We start from the raw sequence: 20,499 nt of genomic DNA, 5'->3' as shown, positions 1-20,499 counted from the left end.
AAATAATTTCCGCGAAAATGAAATAGTCTGGTCACAGATCATGTGGGCTGACAGATTTAAATGATAGTCGGCCAGGTAGGGCGGGACACGGCTATTGATGAAGAAAGAATTCCACCTTAATTTCTTCATCCATATCTAACTATATATTATACAAAATGGTCATCATTAACTCTTTTTTTATAGCTACCTACAACTTATTTGTTTTTGTAATTGACCGAGGTTTGTTTCTTTTAGCAAGACACCCCCAATGACCTGAGCATGGCCGAGACAATAGGAGGCAAACGCGGGAAAGAGACAGAATCTGTTTAATGAGGGTCGTTACAATCCGTGTAGCGAATATAGATTCGGATCATTACCTCGTTGCAGCAAAGGTTCGCACCCGTCTGAACATGGCGAGGAAAGTACGATCTGCCACTGCACGGAAGCTGGACATTGAAAAGCTGCAAACACAACAAATGGCAGCGGCATACTCCACTGAAGTGGAGTATGCCGCTGCCGACTGAACCAACTGCTTGATGAAGCACTCCTCCTTCCGATGAAATAATGGCGCAGTGGCAAACTATTGCCCACTCCATGAAAAATGCCGTGAAATCCGTACTTGGGTACCGGAAGGCTCCTCCAAGAAACTCATGGTACGACCAAGAGTATCGAGATGCCACTGAGGCCAAGAATGCGTCATTTAGAGCAACCCTGCAATCAGTAGCAACACGCCAGATGAAGGAGAGGTATCGGGAGAAAAGGAGAGGGGAGAAACGTCTATTCCGTAGAAAGAAAAAGGAAATGGAAAGACGTGAGTGTGAGCGAATTGAGATGTACAGGAGTCAGAATGAAGTCCGGAAATTCTACCAAAGAATTAAACACCAAGATGATGGCTTTGGTGCAGGCACATCCTCATGCAGAGACAAAGAAGGAAATCTGGTAACTGACACAGAAAACATGCTGAGGATATGGAAAGAACATTTTAACCAACTGCTAGTGTCCGATGTTGGCGGCGAAGAGGATACCGCAGAACCAATCCCTGATGATGGTATAGAATGTTTACCTCCTAGTCAGAATGAGGTCCAAGTAGCAGTGACCCGACTAAAGAACAACAAGGCAGCAGGAGCCGACGATTTACCCGCTGAACTATTTTAGACCGGAGGTGACACGCTGATAAGGAGTATGCATCAGCTTATCTGCGCAATCTGGCTAGAAGAACGCATACCCGATGATTATAACCTCAGCATACTATGTCCCGTACACAAGATAGGAGACAAGACGAAATGTGCCAACTACAGAGGAATAAGTCTCCTCCCCATCGCATACAAGATACTCTCGAGCGTACTGTGTGAAAGATTAAAATCTAAAGTCAATGAGATGATTGGGCCGTATCAATGCGGCTTTAGACCAGGTAAATCCACCTTAGACCAGATATTCACACTGCGCCAAATCCTGAAAAAGACCCGAGAAAGACAAATTAACACCTACCACTCTTTGTTGACTACAAAACCACCTTCGATACTCCTTTTCAAAGGTATTTCAAGCCATGTCTGAGTTTGGTACCCCTGCAAAATTAATAAGACTCTGCAGGATGACACTTGCTGATACGCGTTCCTCAGTAAGAATAGAAAAAAATCACTCCGAACCATTTAATACCAAACGAGATTTCAGACAAGGAGACAGCCTATTGTGTGATCTCTTTAATATCCTGCTGGAGAAAATTATACGAGATGCAGATGTGAATAGATATGGCACACTAATCACAAAAGAACACGTGCTACTCGCCTATGCCGACAACATCGATATCATAGGTCGATCACCGGAAGTAGTAACTGCAGCCTTTGAAAGATTCGAAAGAGAGTCAATGAAAATGGGTCTGGCAGTAAATGGAGATAAGACGAAATGGATGGTTTCAACTCCCAAAAAGCCTTGCACAACCGAGCAGATAAAGAAAATGGGAAAGTTGGAAACCACAACTTTGAAACAGTCAGTAACTTTATCTACCTCGGCACCGCCGTCATCGAAACGAATGACACCAGTTTTGAGATTAAACGAAGAATAATACTGGCAAACAGATGCTACTTTAGACTAAGTATGCAGTTTAGAAACAAGGCCACCTCTCGACAGACGAAGATCACACCGAAGCATGGGTACTTGTGAAAGCAGATGAGGCAGTGCTTGGAGTATTTGAGAGAAAAATTCTTCGTAAAATATATGGACGAGTTTGCGTTCACGGGAATATAGGCGACGTATGAACCATGAGCTGTATGAGCTATATGACGACGATAGCATAGTTACACGCATCAAAATACAGCGGCTGCGTTGGCTAGGTCATGATGTAGGAATGGATGAAGAAGGTCCAGCAAAGAAGTCTTTTGAGGGCAAACACGGTGGTACACGCAATTTGGGAAGACCAAAAGCCCGATGGAAAGATCAAGTTGTGGGAGACACCTCGAAACATGGTGTCAGAGATTTTAGAATGAGCACAGAAGATCGAGGCGCTTGGAACGCTATTCTACGTTCGGGTAGTGGAACAAATATTCTGTCATAGCCAATTAAAGTAAAGTAAGTAAAAATTTAGGCTTGAAGCGTTGGATCGGCCATTTTGGCCATAGTGGTGTGCGACGTTTTGATAGATAGAAGCCATTCGCTCCACGGACGATGGATGAATGGCTTCCATCTATCAAAACGTCATGAATTTGGTTCCTTACTTTTTGATCTGGGGACCATGTGGCTTTGTGAATTTTTTATGTTCAAATCTGGTGCTGCAAAATATCATGTTTTTTACGCGGCGAAATCTATTAGCCTCAACCCTTATCGGACGTTATATCGCGGATGCTAAATTTCGGACTGTTGGACCAAAGTTATTTTCCTTCCTTATCTTCGCATAGCATTGTTAAAGCAACAAAATACAACCGTTGCGATGGCTGCGTCACGTGTCGGAATGAATAAAGAAACTCCAGAGAAGAAGTCTTTTGAAGGGGACCAGTATAGAAAACGCAAAGTAGAAAGACCAAAACTCCAATAGACTGTCTGAGTGGAGAAATATATCTCGAAGATTGGAGAAACAGCGAAGGAGATCGAGGCGCTTGGAAATATATTTTACGTTCGGCTAAAGTGATAAATTTTCTGTAATGACCAACTGAGGTAAAGAATATAAGTTGAACACGAACTTTAAAAGATCACTAAGTTTATTTTCCTTTTTGTTATATTATCCCGATCCAAGATTGCAAAAACACCTGACTTAACGAACTGTGACCGAATGAAATTTCACCTCGTATTTATTGAATACAATAAAGGGTTATTTTTTAGGCATAGGTTTTCCCTATCTCTTATCTCTTATATATAAAAATCAATTTGTGTTTCTTTGTGTGTTCATTATAGACTCAAAAACGGCTAAACCGATTTTCTTGAAATTTTCACAGATGGTGCATAATGATTCCATGGTGAAAATAGGGTACTAAATTCTTTGGGACCCTCCCCCTTACCACAATTTTTAGAAACGCCAGATCTCGGAGATGGGTGGTGTGATTTAGGCGAAATTTTGTGTGCTTTTTTTTTTGTAACCTAAATTTGGTATCCAAATTTCGGATGGGATACCTAGGGGGGCCGCCCACCCCCAAAAACCACCAAATATATTTATAGGCCAATCACGACAGCATGGGACTCAAATGAAAGGTACTTGCGTGTAGAATACTAATCTGATACTCAAATGTGAAACCAGGTTTTGGGTCCAAGTGTTTGGGGGACACCTCATCCTTTAAACTCTCCTGAAACCAATGGCAATATGGGATTTAAATACAATAAATGGTATTTGAGAGAAGAACACGATACTGATATGGTTTCAGGGCCAAGTGTCTGGGGGACCACGTCAACCCCGAAAATACCTCTAAATCGCACAAACACATTTACCCATCATGGCAATATGGAGCTCCCACTGCCAAAATCCCCATGAGAATATCGGACTCAAATTAAGTCTTTAAGAATGGAGTACATCTAACATTCAAACTTAGATGACCCTTAACTACCGAGCGGTTTAGATCAAGGCATTTATATTGTTATACGTTTAGTAAAGCGATAAACATATACTATTTTCATAGCATGGTATTTCACTAAAAACTCTTTAATTGTTAAAAAAATTTATTTCAAGGAAATTTTGTTCCATATAAAGTAAAAGAAGGCGCGACGGTGCGGGCCCGGTTCAGCTAGTTTTAAATACACTAGGTCAGATAAGAGTGGCGGTCGTTTACAGACTCTCTTACGTAGACAATTTTAAGTTCATTGTAATACCACAGTAGCGACAGACCAATGGCACTGGTGAGAATCGAACTCACGACACCCGCACTGGTAATCCGAGCACGCTACCAACCGTCCAAACGGGTACCGGGGCGCCCAACCAAAGCACTAAAATTTGATAAAAATTTTTATAAATTGTATATTTTATATTACACTCAAATGGCTTTTATTTGGGCCCCACATTGCCATGGTCAGTAAATAAGTCATGTTTGGGAGGTGTTTTGGGTGAGGGGTGGACTCCCAGAGACTTGGTTCCATATTTGGATATCATTTGAGTCCCATATTGCCAAGGTCAAAATTATGTTCGATTTAGGGGTGTTTGGGGGTTGGAGTGGTCCCCCAAACACTTGGTCCGACAAATGGATATCAGATAACTTTTCTAATCTTAAATACCTTTCATTTGAGTCCCATATTGTCGTGATTGGTCTATAGATATATTTTGCAGGTCTTGGGGGTGGGGTGGACCCCCAGGTACCCTATCCTAAATTTGGATATCAATGTTTTGTTTTTAGGTTACTACAATATAAGCGAGCACACAAAATTTCGCTTAAATCGCACCACCCATTTCCGAGATCTGGAGTTTCTGAAAATTATGGTAAGTGGGAGGGTCCGCCCCCTTCAGATATCAAAAAATGTAGTACCCTATTTTCACCACGGGATCATTATGCACCATCTGTGAAAATTTCAAGAAAATCGGTTCAGATATTTTTCAGTCTATAAGGAACACACAAACAAACAAACTGACAAACAAACAAACAATGTGACACACAAACACCTATTGATTTTTATACCCTCCACCATAAGATGGGGGGTATACTAATTTCGTCATTCTGTTTGTAACTACTCGAAATATTCGTCTGAGACCCCATAAAGTATATATATTCTTGATCGTGGCGACATTTTATGTCGATCTAGCCATGTCCGTCCGTCTGTTCGTCCGTCCGTCCGTCCGTCCGTCCATCCGTCCGTCCGTCTGTCTGTCGAAAGCACGCTAACTTCCGAAGGAGTAAAGCTAGCCGCTTGAAATTTTGCACAAATACTTCTTAATAGTGTAGGTCGGTTGGTATTGTAAATGGGCCTTATCGGTCCATGTTTTGATATAGCTGCCATATAAACCGATCTTGGGTCTTGACTTCTTGAGCCTCCAGAGTGCGCAATTCTTATCCGATTGGAATGAAATTTTGCACGACGTGTTTTGCTATGATATCCAACAACTGTGCCAAGTATAGTTCAAATCGGTCCATAACCTGATATAGCTGCCATATAAACCGATCTTGGGTCTTGACTTCTTGAGCCTCTAGCATGCGCAATTCTTGTCCGATCAGAATGAAATTTTGCACGACGTGTTTTGTTATGATAGCCAACACCTGTGCCAAGTATGGTTCAAATCGGTCCATAACCTGATATAGCTGCCATATAAACCGATCTTGGGTCTTGACTTCTTAAACCTCTAGAGTGCGCAATTCTTATCCGATTGAAATGAAATTTTGCACGACGTGTTTTGTTGTTATATCCAACAACTGTGCCAAGTATGGTTCAAATCGGTTCATAACCTGATATAGCTGCCATATAATCTGATCTTGGGTCTTGACTTCTTGAGCCTCTAGAGGACGCAATTCTTATCCGATTAGAATGGAATTTCGCACGACTTGTTTTGTTTCGATACCCAACAACTGTGCCCAGTATGGTTCAAATCGGTCCATAACCTGATATATCTGCCATATAAACCGATCTTGACTTCTTGAGCCTCTAGAGGGCACAATTCTTATCCGATTTGAATGAATTTTTGCACGAAGTATTTCGTTATGATATCCAACAACTGTGCCAAGTATAATTGAAATCGGCCCATAACCTGATATAGCTGTCATATAAACAGATCTGGGGATTTGACTTCTTGAGCTTCTAGAGGGCGCAATTCCTATCCGATTTGGCTAAAATTTTGCATGACGTATTTTATTTTTACTTTCAACAACTGTGTCAAATAAGGTTCAAATCGGTTCATAACCTGATACAGCTGCCATATAAACCGATCTGGGATCTTGACTTCTTGACCCCTAGAGGTCGCAATTATTATCCGATATGCCTGAAATTTTGTACGATGGATCCTCTCATGACCATCAACAAACGTGTTTATTATGGTCTGAATCGATCTATAGCCCGATACAGATCCCATATAAATCGTTCTCTCTATTTTACTTTGTGAGCCCCAATGGTCCGAACCGGACCATATCTTGATATCTTTTTAATAGCAGAGCAACTCTTTTCTTATATCCTTTTTTGCCTAAGAAGAGATGCCGGGAAAAGAACTCGACAAATGCGATCCATGGTGGAGGGTATATAAGATTCGGCCCGGCCGAACTTAGCACGCTTTTACTTGTTATATATAAGAAGATGTGGCTGCTCAACATATAACAGTTGTGATTGTTAATGTATCCATTTATATAGAAATTGGCCTTATCACTGAACACAATGTTTTCGATAAAAATTTGGACTTGCATCGACGATTCTAAGAAAGCACGAATTTTGGTTATAAATTTGAACGTTTTGCAGTTGTTGCTCATTTGGGGATACTCCATGATTAAATCGCAACGTATACACAACACTTTTATTTTCATAGATTGCGTTTATTAACCAGTGCTGCCACCCTGAAAAGGTTATTCCATAAAAACCATTCCCTACCACATTTATACACCTTTTTAAATGTAAAATTTTTATAAATTATAATAGGTTTAAACATTCGCGCTTTTAAATTTTAATAAAAATTCTTAAGTTAGGGGTCACTTCAATGATAGATATTGCCAAACATTAACATTGGTTTGATGGAGGGTGGATGTGCATACATTTTTGTTGCTGCATCGAAGATAGCGAGATGTGCTTTGATATCACGAAAAATTCTCATGCCCAAAACTATAACCAACCTGATTTGACAAGCATTGGGAATAAAAGTAAGTACAAATGGAAATGATATGGACTTTTATTTTAATTTTAATGAGGATTTTCGTAGTTGGGTTTATAAATTTCATGTTAAGTAAATGCCAAAAATCGAATTAATTCAAGATCAGTTGACTTTGTTCTCTGACTTGATCGTATGCAATGGAGTATGAGAATAAAAAAATAATGATACTAATAAAAATGCACATTAATTATTCTTAAATAGTTTGGTACTAATTGGCGGATATTGTGCACACACAACAGCTGGGAAACCAAAAACTATCCGTATACAGATTTTGACCATTGCCTTGCAAGGCAATTAGACGTTTTTGTACAAATTTCTGCTCACAACGAGAATTGTAACCATTCGGTAGTTGACATAGATTCGTACATGTATTTGAACTGAAAAGATAAAAGAAATTATATATTAATAAGCACAGTTGCACACAGTAAGAAAAAAGCCTATGGGCAAAAAGAATCGATATTGCATTCGACTTTATCTGTTAAAAAATCACAAACATAAGACAAGTAAATATAATCAAACAACAACTGTTTTCCCCAGGTGCTCAAGACAGAAAGTCAATTCTACAGATCCTTGTATATGACAGCTATCATTTGGCCCATTTGCAGTTCCACCCGACACATATAAATTTGAAACATTTATTGCTTTATTCTTATAATTATAAAATCCGTTTGGCAGATTAAAGGACAGACGGACGGATACGCCAGGACGATTCGGATTGATTTACAATAAAAGTGTTAGAGCAAATGACCGAAATGAAGTGTTAATAACAACTCAAACAATTTTTATACCCTCCACCATAAGATGGGGGGTATACTAATTTCGTCATTCTGTTTGTAACTACTCGAAATATTAGTCTGAGACCCCATAAAGTATATATATTCTTGATCGTGGCGACATTTTATGTCGATCTAGCCATGTCCGTCCGTCTGTCCGTCCGTCCGTCCGTCTGTCTGTCGAAAGCACGCTAACTTCCGAAGGAGTAAAGCTAGCCGCTTGAAATTTTGCACAAATACTTCTTATTAGTGTAGGTCGGTTGGTATTGTAAATGGGCCATATCGGTTCATGTTTTGATATAGCTGCCATATAAACCGATCTTGGGTCTTGACTTCTTGAGCCTCTAGAGTGCGCAATTCTTATCCGATTGGAATGAAATTGTGCACGACGTGTTTTTCTATGATATCCAACAACTGTGCCAAGTATAGTTCAAATCGGTTCATAACCTGATATAGCTGCCATATAAACCGATCTTGGGTCTTGAATTCTTGAGCCTCTAGCGTGCGCAATTCTTATCCGATCAGAATGAAATTTTGCACGACGTGTTTTGTTATGATATCCAACAACTGTGCCAAGTATGGTTCAAATCGGTCCATAACCTGATATAGCTGCCATATAAACCGATCTTGGGTGTTGACTTCTTGAGCCTCTAGAAGGCGCAATTCTTATCCGATTAGAATGGAATTTTTTGTACGACGTGGTTTGTTATGATACCCAACAACTGTGCCAAGTATGGTTCAAATCGGTTCATAACCTGATATAGCTGCCATATAAACCGATCTTGGGTCTTGACTTCTTGAGCCTCTAGAGGGCACAATTCTTATCCGATTTGGCTGAAATTTTGCATGACGTATTTTATTTTTACTTTTAACAACTGTGGTTCAAATCGGTTCATAACCTGATATAGCTGCCATATAAACCGATCTGGGATCTTGACTTCTTGACCCCTAGAGGTCGCAATTATTATTCGATATGCCTGAAATTTTGTACGACGGATCCTCTCATGACCATCAACAAACGTGTTTATTATGGTCTGAATCGGTCTATAGCCCGATACAGGTCCCATATAAATCGTTCTCTCTATTTTACTTCATGAGCCCCAAAGGGCGCAATTCTTATACGAATTGGCGGAAATTTTACACAGGTCTCCAACATATAATTTAATTGTGGTCCGAACCGGACCATATCTTGATATCGTTTTAATAGCAGAGCAACTCTTTTCTTATATCCTTTTTTGCCTAAGAAGAGATGCCGAGAAAAGAACTCGACAAATGCGATCCATGGTGGAGGGTATATAAGATTCGGCCCGGCCGAACTTAGCACGCTTTTACTTGTTCTTCATGTGTTTTCAATTTATGTGATCCCAAAAATATTCGACCATTTACTAGTTTTATATCCAGCAAAGTAGTTAAGTTAGGTTATGTTTAAAAAGTAGCCTGTGATCAGACTCACATAGACGTTTTCGTCCATTGCGAAACCACAGGAACAAGATAAGGAAGACGCCTTCTAGTTCCTACCGTTGAACCATCCATATCGCTTTAAAAAGCGCAATAACTTGCGAATGCTAACATCCGCTAAATCATACAGGTTCTCAAAGAAATGAGAACCTAAAGTGGAAAATGAGAACCTAAAGTGGAACTCCTTCTGACTGCTAGCGCGGGGCACACACAGAAGGTCATTTCAGTCTGTCAGCATATTTTCCGATTAGACAGTGACCTGTCATAACGGGCACAATGACTGAGACTATTCTAGCCCATGACAATAAAGCGGTAGTAGAAGTTAATGCTATATAAATATGATTTTGCTGGAAATGAAGAGATGTGAGTGTAATTTAATTTGGGGTATACTAGTGGGGAACAACTCCAAACATTTTAAAGAGAAGTAAAATATCATACCTTGGAGTGGAAAACGTATGTAGTTTTCATACTTTATTCCGGCTAAAGAGTAGAAATGTGGAGGCCTCTGGGGATCAAGTAGTCAATTGGGAAAATACATATCTAAAGGGTGGTCTATTTAACGATTGCTTTTTAACCCATTTATACTCAACAACATTTGATATTCAAAATATATTGAACGCATTCCTGTTGAATCGAAAAACACATTTTCTACTACAGCAATCAATTTGTTCATTTGTACAGCAAACAAAGTTGATTATTTTGACAAATAAAATTTGATCTTTCATTATTCTTTCAAAGGAGAGAGCTATGGGCAATTTGGCCATGAGAATGAATATCACAGAAAAGAAATTGCAAGATACACATGCGGATCAGACACAGCGCAGACTCACCAATGGTTGACGTTTGTGAGGTTGGTAAGGGCCCCTCAACGGCACCATCATGTTTTCTTTAGGCTTCCCAGAAAATGAAAACACAGGCGGATCAGATAGAGAACAAACACACCATTGGCGGACGTTTCTAAGGTTGGTAAGGGTCCTCATCGGCACCATAATGTTCTCCTCGGCCACCCAGAAAAAAAAAGACGATGGCGCAAAGGAAAGGTAAGCTAAGGAAAGGTTTCGGTATTTTGTCGAAAATTTTTCTTTTGCGCTCTATTTAATTTGCTCTCAAACAATTTTCACAATTTCAATAGGTTATCGTTTGTGCCGATCAATTGGTTTTAAATGATTTTTATTTCCATACAATTTTACGCAAACAAACTGAAGACATTAACCAACTATAATCAGTATCAGGTTAGGTTGGGTTTCAGTGTCAGTCTTCCATCAGACTCACTTAGATGTTTTCATCCTTTGTGATACCACAGGAACAGAAGAAGGAAGATGCCTTCTGGCTCTTGCCGTTGAACCATCCCAATCGCTTTAAAAAGCCCAACACATTGCGAATGTTCACATTCGCTAAATTGGACAGGTTCTCGAAGAAATGAGAACCTAAAGTGGAACTCCTTCTGACTGCTAGTGCGGGACACACACAGAAGGTGTTCTATAGTCTCTCCTTCTTCGATGTTCTCATAGCTTCGGCAAAAGGCGTTACTGGCAACCTCATGACGGACACAATGACTGAGACGTCTGTTCTCCTCTTTGCGACCATCTTCGATGTCCTTCGGGCCTTGATAACTAAGTTTACATGTCGTTTGAGGCATACCCACAGATTCCAGTTTCCTTGGAATGTGTAAGGTCTCGCAAGCTCGTCCATGTGTATCCATGGTAATAGAAGCTACATAGACTTTTATGTAACTTCTATTACCATGGGTATCGTAGTTCCAATCCAGTACTTTTTGTGAAAAAGCCACATAGGCAGGGTGTAATCCACACTCCACAACACCATATAGTATTATAGGTCTGACAACTATGGTATATACCCAGTAAATGACACGCCGTCTAAACCCCCAACTTTTGCCAATGGCTCTCTTGCAGGTGTATAAGACGAGAGTGGCCTTCTTGTCCTTTCCAAAATGTTGGATTCGAATTTCATTTTTGCGTATTTCAGGTATTTTGCGCTTTTTGTAAATGGATTATTCTCTCCTCCCAAGAAGACAGGTGCCATTGTAGGCAACTTGTATCTCATGCTGAAAATAACTACTTCTGTCTTGCACGGATCACTTTCGCCTAGATCACTTTCGGTAGCCCACTTCGCTGTTGCACGTAGAGCTTCCTGAAGTATCTTCTCTCTTAGAATGCTGGGAAACTTTCCACTAAAAGCAATTGCCACATCTTCAGCGTACGCGACCACCTTTTCCTACCCAAGACAATAATATATTGTTAATGGCTATATTCCAAAGTAGAGGAGACAGTACACAAGTCCTTAATGAGTTCCTCTGCTGACCCATCTTTTTAGGTCCACTGATCTCAACCCTGCCGTAATGCATCTTTTAGTAAGTAAGTTATTAATAAAGTTTCTTACGGTAGAGTTAATGCCTACTAACTCCAACTCCTTCATGATTAACGTCGGTTGTACATATTGAAAGCAATGTCAAGAAATGCAACCGTTGTATATTCCTTGATAGCGAGAGAACCCACTATGTAGCCGATTACGACGTGAAGGGCTGTTTTAGTGGATTTGCCTTTACTATGTGCATGCTGCTGCCGCGACAGCGATCTTTCGCCTTTGTGTGGTAAGGTTTTCCTACTTTCGAAGTGAAAATGACCTTTGTGTACCTCCTTTCCACAGGTATAAATGACATGCTGATACAACCAAAGTATATCTCCCTAAGCCAGGGAACCAATCTATCAGACACAGCTTGTTATTCAACCGGTGATACATCATCAGGACCTGGCGATTTAAAGGAGTCGAAACTACTTATCGCCCATGGGATTTTCGGTTCAGACTCAATTTCCCTAATAAACTCCGACGAATGTATACCAGTGACAACCTCTTATGGCGCCACGTTGTATGCAGGAGAATTTCCCGGGAAATGTGTATCAACGAGTTGTTCTAATGTTTCCTCACTAGACATTGTCCATACATTCTCTGACTTCTGAATATACCCCACTGTGATAGGTCTCGAGCACATAATCTTCCTTAGCCTAGAGGCCTCAGACGTATCCTCCACGAAGCTACAGAATTATACCTAGGATTTGTTCTGAGCCTTTCTCAGCTCGCCCTTATATTTTTTAAGCTGAGCCTTATAGATGTGCGAATCGTGTGGTGATGTAGTAGCCTTCGCTCTGTTGAAGACCCAAGCGAGTCATTCAGGGCCTTCGTGATCCGCTTGGCCAATATGTCTGCGTAGTTTTCACTTCCCTTTCTGGTCTAGAAGGGATAGACATGCAGAATTTGTGCCGAAATTTATACCAATGGGGCTTTCTTCTGTTAAGCCCAGGGACCACTATTGCAGATTTTCTCCAAGGCTGAAACTAATATAGCAATGATCAGAGAAGCTGTGGTCAGCCAACACTTCCCAGTCGCATATTCTTCCACTTATATCTTCCGATACGAAGGTAATATCTAGTACCTTCTGCCAGTTCCTGGTAATAAAGGGCGGTTTATCCCCTTTATCACAAATCGCCAGATTGTTGCTTATAATATATTAGATTTACATCTTACTCCTTTAGTTGACATCCGGACATTCCCATACCACTACCAACAATGAGGCACATTTTCCCTGCAGAAGCTGGGAAAATGTGCCTCAACGAACAACTTAAGGTTAGAAGGCGGCATCTCCGAATCGTGTGCCATATATAAGAAGCCAGCAAGTAATGAAACTTATCAATTTCAAGGCTGGCTACTACTGAATATTCAGTGTTTAGCGACGGAAATAGAAAAACATTTACCTTTTGCAAGAATACAGGCTCTGTTTCTCCCACTCTCCGTACACTTGAGTAGTTTAAATTCCAGAATTGTTAGTCCACGGTTGAGATCAGTGGACCTAAAAAGATGGGTCAGCAGAGGAACTCATTAAGGACTTGTGTACTGTCTCCTCTACTTTGGAATATAGCCATTAACAATATATTATTGTCGCCATTCTTGTCGTGGACCCCGGAGGGTCCGAACTGTCTCAGCGGAGAAAGGGGACATAGTGTGCTGGCGAGCGCTGGCTGTTGGCGTTAGAGCTCCGGCTGTGGCTCAGTCTGGGGCGCGGTTCTTGCCAACACACCATGTCCAGAGACAGGTGACCAAAAATTCAAATTTCAAACCAGCTCTGGATGGAAATGAAAAACACAGGGTCCCACTTATGTTAAGGCAGGCATGTCTTTCGCCTTCTTACTCGCACCTTCCGCTATGGATTCGCTCTTCTGGTTCCGGGATAAGAATCACGTCAAATCCCTCCGCCATAAGGAGGCTCTTTAGTGTCGCCGAAGCGGCCCTACAATGCCGGAGAATAATCTGCAGAAACTGGACCAAAGTCAGGATGCAGAACCACCACTGTTGCGTTAGCCTCGTCTTCTGAGTCGGCCAGGAGTTCGTCCCCACAAGATTCGTTAAATCTTGTCATGATGAGCTTCCATACGCATCAAGGGGCAGGTGAGAAAGCAGTAGAACCACTCTTCCTCAGGACACTGGGCACTTGCGGTGTGGACGAACCCTCCTTTGACGCTTTACTATCTGCTGCTGTCGAAGTACTTTTTGAGTTCCATCCTTCCCCATTGGCGCACACCTTGCCCCAGTCCAACCGGATAACCCAACCACAAAGGGCTTGTAGGGTCCCGTTTCGATGCCATCCTCTCCTGTAACGATTGTGGCAGGGGCATTTTCAGTCTCCTGCAATCCGCCAGATCTTAGCGATGTGTCGATAGTTCCTCAGGCAAGTGTTCTGCAACAACTGCTGAGTCGTCTCCTTATTCCTCAACCCCACAGCTTCTATAGACATTCAGTCTCAACTTGTTGAATCCATAGGATACAACTCCTTCGGACTTGTTGACGTACAGCCGGAGTTTAGTACGAATACTGCATGTCTCCGATAACCATCAGCCTCATCCAATATACCGATCTTTCAGTCGGTGGTTGAAAGATTGGGATTACATTCCCTTAGTCTTCCAATCATCGATTCAGGGTCTAAGGGAAGCCTCGGTGTCCAAGCATGCGCTATTGGTCGAGAAGGAGTATCTTCCTTCTTGACTAAATCTAGTGCTGCATCTGGCAAGATCTCGCCAATCTATTTTAGCGCACAACGATACATTTTAATTGAGCGTTGATCCCGGAAGGCAATTAGTCTGTATCGGTCTCGATACCAGCCTGCATCGTTACAAACTGGAAGATACCCAGGAAATGATGAAATGATGCCAGTCCATTGAATATCCCACTCCAATTATTCCTAGGTAAGCAGCCCTGTTCTTCTCCCTTGTCGACAACTGCCATAACCAAACTTTCCCTAGCGACATTAGCAAAGGTTCTTGGACCCATCTTACTATTGTCCGCCCTAGTTCTTTTAGACATGGGATGGCCTCCAGGTGACTGCAGCCTTTTGGATGACTGCGGTGCAGTTTCCGAATGTAGATGTGTAGTTTTTGGGGTAGCCTATGCAGCGAATCCCCGAGCCCAATTTAGGGAGTCTTTCTTCCTATTAGTGAGACTCTTAGGATCATTCGCACCTCTCAATAAACCTGAGAGCGCTGCGTCTTCTATTATTCCAACCTCTTTAAGAGCGTGTTGTTTTGCCGGGGAAGACCGATGGCATAGACATGCGAAGATAGAATAGTCGGCCTTGTCCTTGAACCAGGTGTCTTCGTCAAAAGCCCCTGCTGACCAGTCGTCTGTCGGCTAGTGGAGCCTGGAGGGGCCTGATACCACCACAGCAGCTATTGGGTTTTGGAGTCCATTCGAAACCTACTCTCGGGCTCTAAATCTGCCGCTCCAATTGAAAAAAACTCAGATCATCAACCGCCTAATGGATGCCACTATCGTTGCTATCCTTGAGTTACTTAAACTTTTCCTCCAAAATAATGACGTCTGATCCACTCAACGGTTCAAACAAGAATCATAATCAGTGTTGCCACTCAAGAAAATTATATCCTACCAAAATTAAAAAAAAAGAAAAATCATACCAAAATGTTCTGCAAGCAACAAATGTTCCAGAGGCAAAACAATGCAACATATTATATGCACCACCAAAGTTTTGGGAATATTTATTTTGTCTTTCCATTTGAAACACTTCAAATTATCCATTCCCAAACTTTCAAAGTTTATATATAGTATGTGATTTTAATAGAATATCTTATCATGTCTGTCTGCTGAAACCATGCTATGCAAATGTAAATTTACTCATGAACATTCTATTAAGGAACAATGGCAAACAAAGCTCATCAAATTAAACCTTTTTGGACCGTTTTTGTTGAAATCTGGAACAGAGATTTTCGAAACAGTATTAGACTCCTTAACATACGTGGCGAGTGTGGTCCAGACTGAGATCTTTGAATGTAACTTCCATATAGACTCATCATCCTTATCTACAGGGGCAAACTTCTCAAATATCAATATGTGCTGTCCCATTTAAGTTTAAGCTCAATTAATAGAATTTCCTGTTTATAGACGATTCAGAACGGCGCAAAAATTAGGCTATCAATAGTGTATTTTTATACCCTCCACCATAGGATGGGGGGTATACTAAATTCGTCATTCTGTTTGTAACTACTCGAAATATTCGTCTGAGACCCCATAAAGTATATATATTCTTGATCGTCGCGACATTTTATGTCGATCTAGCCATGTCCGTCCGTCTGTCTGTCGAAAGCACGCTAAATTCCGAAGGAGTAGAGCTAGCCGCTTGAAATTTGCACAAATACTTCTTATTAGTGTAGGTCGGTTGGTATTGTAAATGGGCCATATCGGTCCATGTTTTGATATAGCTGCCATATAAACCGATCTTGGGTCTTGACTTCTGTAGCCTCAAGAGTGCGCAATTCTTATCCGATTGGAATGAAAGTTTGCACGACGTGTATTGCTATGATATCCAACAACTGTGCCAAGTATGGTTCAAATCAAATCGGTTCATAATCTGGTATAGCTGTCATATAAACCGATCTTGGGTCTTGACTTCTTGAGCCTCTAGAGGGCGCAATTATCGTCCGATTTAACTAAAACTTTGCACGTAGTGTTTTGGTATTACTTCCAACATCTGTGCTGAGTATGATTCAAATCGGTTCATAATCTGGTATAGGTGTCATATAAACCGATCTTGGATCTTGACTTCTCGAGCCTCTAGAGTGCGCAATTCTCATCCGATTTGGCTGAAATTTTGCATGAGGTGTTTTGTTATGACTTCCAATAACTGTGCTTAGTATGGCGTAAATCGATATAGAACCTGATATAGCTGCCATATAAACCAATCTGGGATCTTGACTTCTCGAACCTCTAGAGGGCGTAATTCTCATCTGATTTGGCTGACATTTTGCACATATTGTTCTGTTGTGACTTTCAAAAGCTGTGCCAAGTACGGTCTAAATCGGTCTATCCTGATATAGCTCCCATATAAACCTATCTCCCGATTTTGCTTCTTGAGCCCTTACAAGGCGCAATTCTTATCCGAATGAACTGAAATATTACACAATGACTTCTACAATGTCAATCAGCATTCAATTATGGTCCGAATCGGACTAACTTGATATAGCTCCAATAGGATAACAGTTCTTATTCAATATTCTATGTTTGTCTAAAAAGAGATACCGCGCACAGAACTCGACAAATGCGATCAATGGTGGAGGGTATATAAGATTCGGCCCGGCCGAACTTATTTTTTTTTGATACTTTGCCTGCTCTATATACATCGCCATGCGTTAAGCGTCATAGGCAGACATGGTCATCTCTGCGCTACGGTGCACTATGGTCTCAACTGCCTGTTTTTCCGGCCAAAACTATTTCAGCGTTTAATTTTTAGTTGTAGTTTTTATGACTTTGAAACTAGAAAGCTGACCGTTTTGAAAATTTTGAACGGTGTGTAAAAGAGGATATAGGCATTCAGAAAATGCTCGAATTGGCCAACCTGCTTATAATATACGCTGATAAAAATAATTTTGAAAAACAACAACTTTGGTCGAAAAATCAACTTCGAAAATTGTTTATTTTCCTGCAAAAATTTATCTTGAAGCTCAACGATCCGAAACACAAATTTGTTGTTGAAAGGCACTCTTTGCAAGCCAACATATAACAACAACAACAGTATATCCATAAGCAAGACAAAAAAACAAGTAAAAGCGTGCTAAGTTCGGCCGGGCCGAATCTTATATACCCTCCACCATGGATCGCATTTGTCGAGTTCTTTTCTCGGCATCTCTTCTTAGGCAAAAAAGGATATAAGAAAAGAGTTGCTCTGCTATTAAAACGATATCAAGATATGGTCCGGTTCGGACGACAATTAAATTATATGTTGGAGACCTGTGTAAAATTTTAGCCAATTCGTATAAGAATTGCGCCCATTGGGGGCTCACGAAGTAAAATAGAGAGAACGATTTATATGGGATCTGTATCGGGCTATAGACCGATTCAGACCATAAAAAACACGTTTGTTGATGGTCATGAGAGGATCCGTCGTACAAAATTTCAGGCATATCGGATAATAAGTGCGACCTCTAGGGGTCAAGAAGTCAAGATCCCAGATCGGTTTATATGGCAGCTATATCAGGTTATGAACCGATTTGAATCTTATTTGACACAGTTGTTGAAAGTAAAAATAAAATACGTCATGCAAAATTTCAGCCAAATCGAATAGCAATTGCTCCCTCTAGAAGCTCAAGAAGTCAAATCCCCAGATATGTTTATATAACAGCTATATCAGGTTATGTACCGATTTCAACCATACTTAGCACAGTTGTTGGATATCATAACGAAATACTTCGTGCAAAAATTCATTCAAATCGGATAAGAATTGTGCCCTCTAGAGGCTCAAGAAGTCAAGACCCAAGATCGGTTTATATGACAGCTACATCAGGTTATGGACCGATTTGAACCATACTTGGCACAGTTGTTGTATATAATAACAAAACACGTGCAAAATTTCATTTCAATCGGATAAGAATTGCGCACTCTAGAGGCTCAAGAAGTCAAGACCCAAGATCGGTTTATATGGCAGCTATATCAGGTTATGGACCGATTTGAACCATACTTGGCACAGTTGTTGGATATCATAACAAAACACGTCGTGCCAAATTTCATTCTGATCGGATAAGAATTGCGCATGCTAGAGGCTCAAGAAGTCAAGACCCAAGATCGGTTTATATGGCAGCTATATCAGGTTATGGACCGATTTGAACCATACTTGGCACAGTTGTTGGATATCATAGCAAAACACGTCGTGCAGAATTTCATTCCAATCGGAAAGGAATTGCGCACTCTAGAGGCTCAAGAAGTCAAGACCCAAGATCGGTTTATGTGGCAGCTATATCAAAACATGGACCGATATGGCCCATTTACAATACCAACCGACCTACACTAATAAGAAGTATTTTTGCAAAATTTCAAGCGGCTAGCTTTACTCCTTCGGAAGTTAGCGTGCTTTCGACAGACAGACGGACGGACGGACGGACGGACGAACAGACAGACGGACATGGCTAGATCGACATAAAATGTCGCGACGATCAAGAATATATATACTTTATGGGGTCTCAGACGAATATTTCGAGTAGTTACAAACAGAATGACGAAATTAGTATACCCCCCATCTTATGGTGGCGGGTATAAAAACACTCATCAGCCAGCGCATGTGTTTTGCTTCGGGGGGTGGTGTCTTTATTTTCTTTGTTCCGGCTCGTGCTGCTTTGTCTCGTTCGTTTTAATGTAGCTCTCGGGTTTTTCTTTGTCACTCTCTCTACACAGAACACAAAAACTCTTAGAAAAAAACAACTACAAAATTTGTAGGTGAAACTTAAAATTCTCAACGAATTTTAGCATTGAATCGAAGATATTATTTATTGAAATTTTGTGGACTTTCAACAAAGAAAAAAAAAAAAAAAACAAGTAAAAGCGTGCTAAGTTCGGCCGGGCCGAATCTTATATACCCTCCACCATGGATCGCTTTGTCGAGTTCTTTTTCCGGCATCTCTTCTTAGGCAAAAAAAAAGGATATAAGAAAAGATTTGCTCTGCTATTAGAGCGATATCAAGATATGGTCCGGCTTGGACCACAATTAAATTATATGTTGGAGACCTATGTAAAATGTCAGCCAATTCGAATAAGAATTGCGCCCTTTGAGGGCTCAAGAAGTAAAATAGAGAGATCGATTTATATGGGAGCTGTATCGGGCTATAGACCGATTCAGGCCGTAATAAACACGTATGTTAATGGTCATGAGAGAATCCGTCGTACAAAATTTCAGGCAAATCGGATAATAATTGCGACCTCTAGAGGCTCAAGAAGTTAAGATCCCAGATCGGTTTATATGGCAGCTATATCAGGTTATGAACCGACTTGTACTTTATTTGACATAGTTGTTGAAAGTAACAACAAAAAACGTCATGCGAAATGTCAGCCTAATCGGTTAGAAATTGAGCCCTCTAGAAGCTCAACAAGTCAAGCCCCAGATCTGTTTATATGTCAGCTATATCAGGTTATAAACCGATTTGAACCATATTTGGCACAGTTGTTGGATATCATAATTCATAATTCATTCAAATTGGATAAGAATTGCGCCCTCCAGAGGCTCAAGAAGTCAAGACCCAAGATCGGTTTATATGACAGCTATATCAGGACATGGACCGATTTAAACCATACTTGGTACAGTTATTGGATATCATAACGAAATACTTAGAGCAAAAATTCATTCAAATCGGATAAGAATTGTGCCCTCTAGAGGCTCAAGAAGTCAAGACCCAAGATCGGTTTATTTGGCAGCTATATCAGGTTATGGACCGATTTAAACCATACATGGCACAGTTGTTGGGCATCATAGCAAAACATGGCGTGCGAAATTCCATTCCAATCGGATAAGAATTGCGCACTCTAGAGGCTCAAGAAGTCAAGACCCAAGATCGGTTTATATGGCAGCTATATCAGGTTATGAACCGATTTCAACCATACTTCGCACAGTTGTTGGATATCATAACAAAACACGTCGTGCAAAATTTCATTCTGATCGGATAAGAATTGCGCACGCTAGAGGCTCAAGAAGTC

The 20,499-nt window shown here is 40.8% G+C and overlaps 1 protein-coding gene across 4 annotated transcripts in view; it reads right to left on the bottom strand.

Moving 5' to 3' along the window:
- Positions 1 to 7,231: 7,231 nt before the first annotated feature.
- LOC106094435 (protein spaetzle 5) overlaps positions 7,232 to 20,499 on the bottom strand; it is a 216,147-nt gene continuing 202,879 nt past the window's right edge. For all 4 annotated transcript variants that reach the window (XM_059360803.1, XM_059360805.1, XM_059360804.1 and 1 more), the window contains one exon: positions 7,232 to 7,608. In XM_059360803.1, the coding sequence (XP_059216786.1) occupies positions 7,440 to 7,608 (169 nt within the window). In that variant the 3' untranslated portion in view covers positions 7,232 to 7,439. The remainder of the gene's footprint in view (positions 7,609 to 20,499) is intronic.

This window comes from Stomoxys calcitrans, chromosome 1 (assembly GCF_963082655.1).
Source record: "Stomoxys calcitrans chromosome 1, idStoCalc2.1, whole genome shotgun sequence".
Taxonomy (NCBI): domain Eukaryota; kingdom Metazoa; phylum Arthropoda; class Insecta; order Diptera; family Muscidae; genus Stomoxys; species Stomoxys calcitrans.
This window is presented reverse-complemented; position numbering and strand designations above follow the sequence as displayed.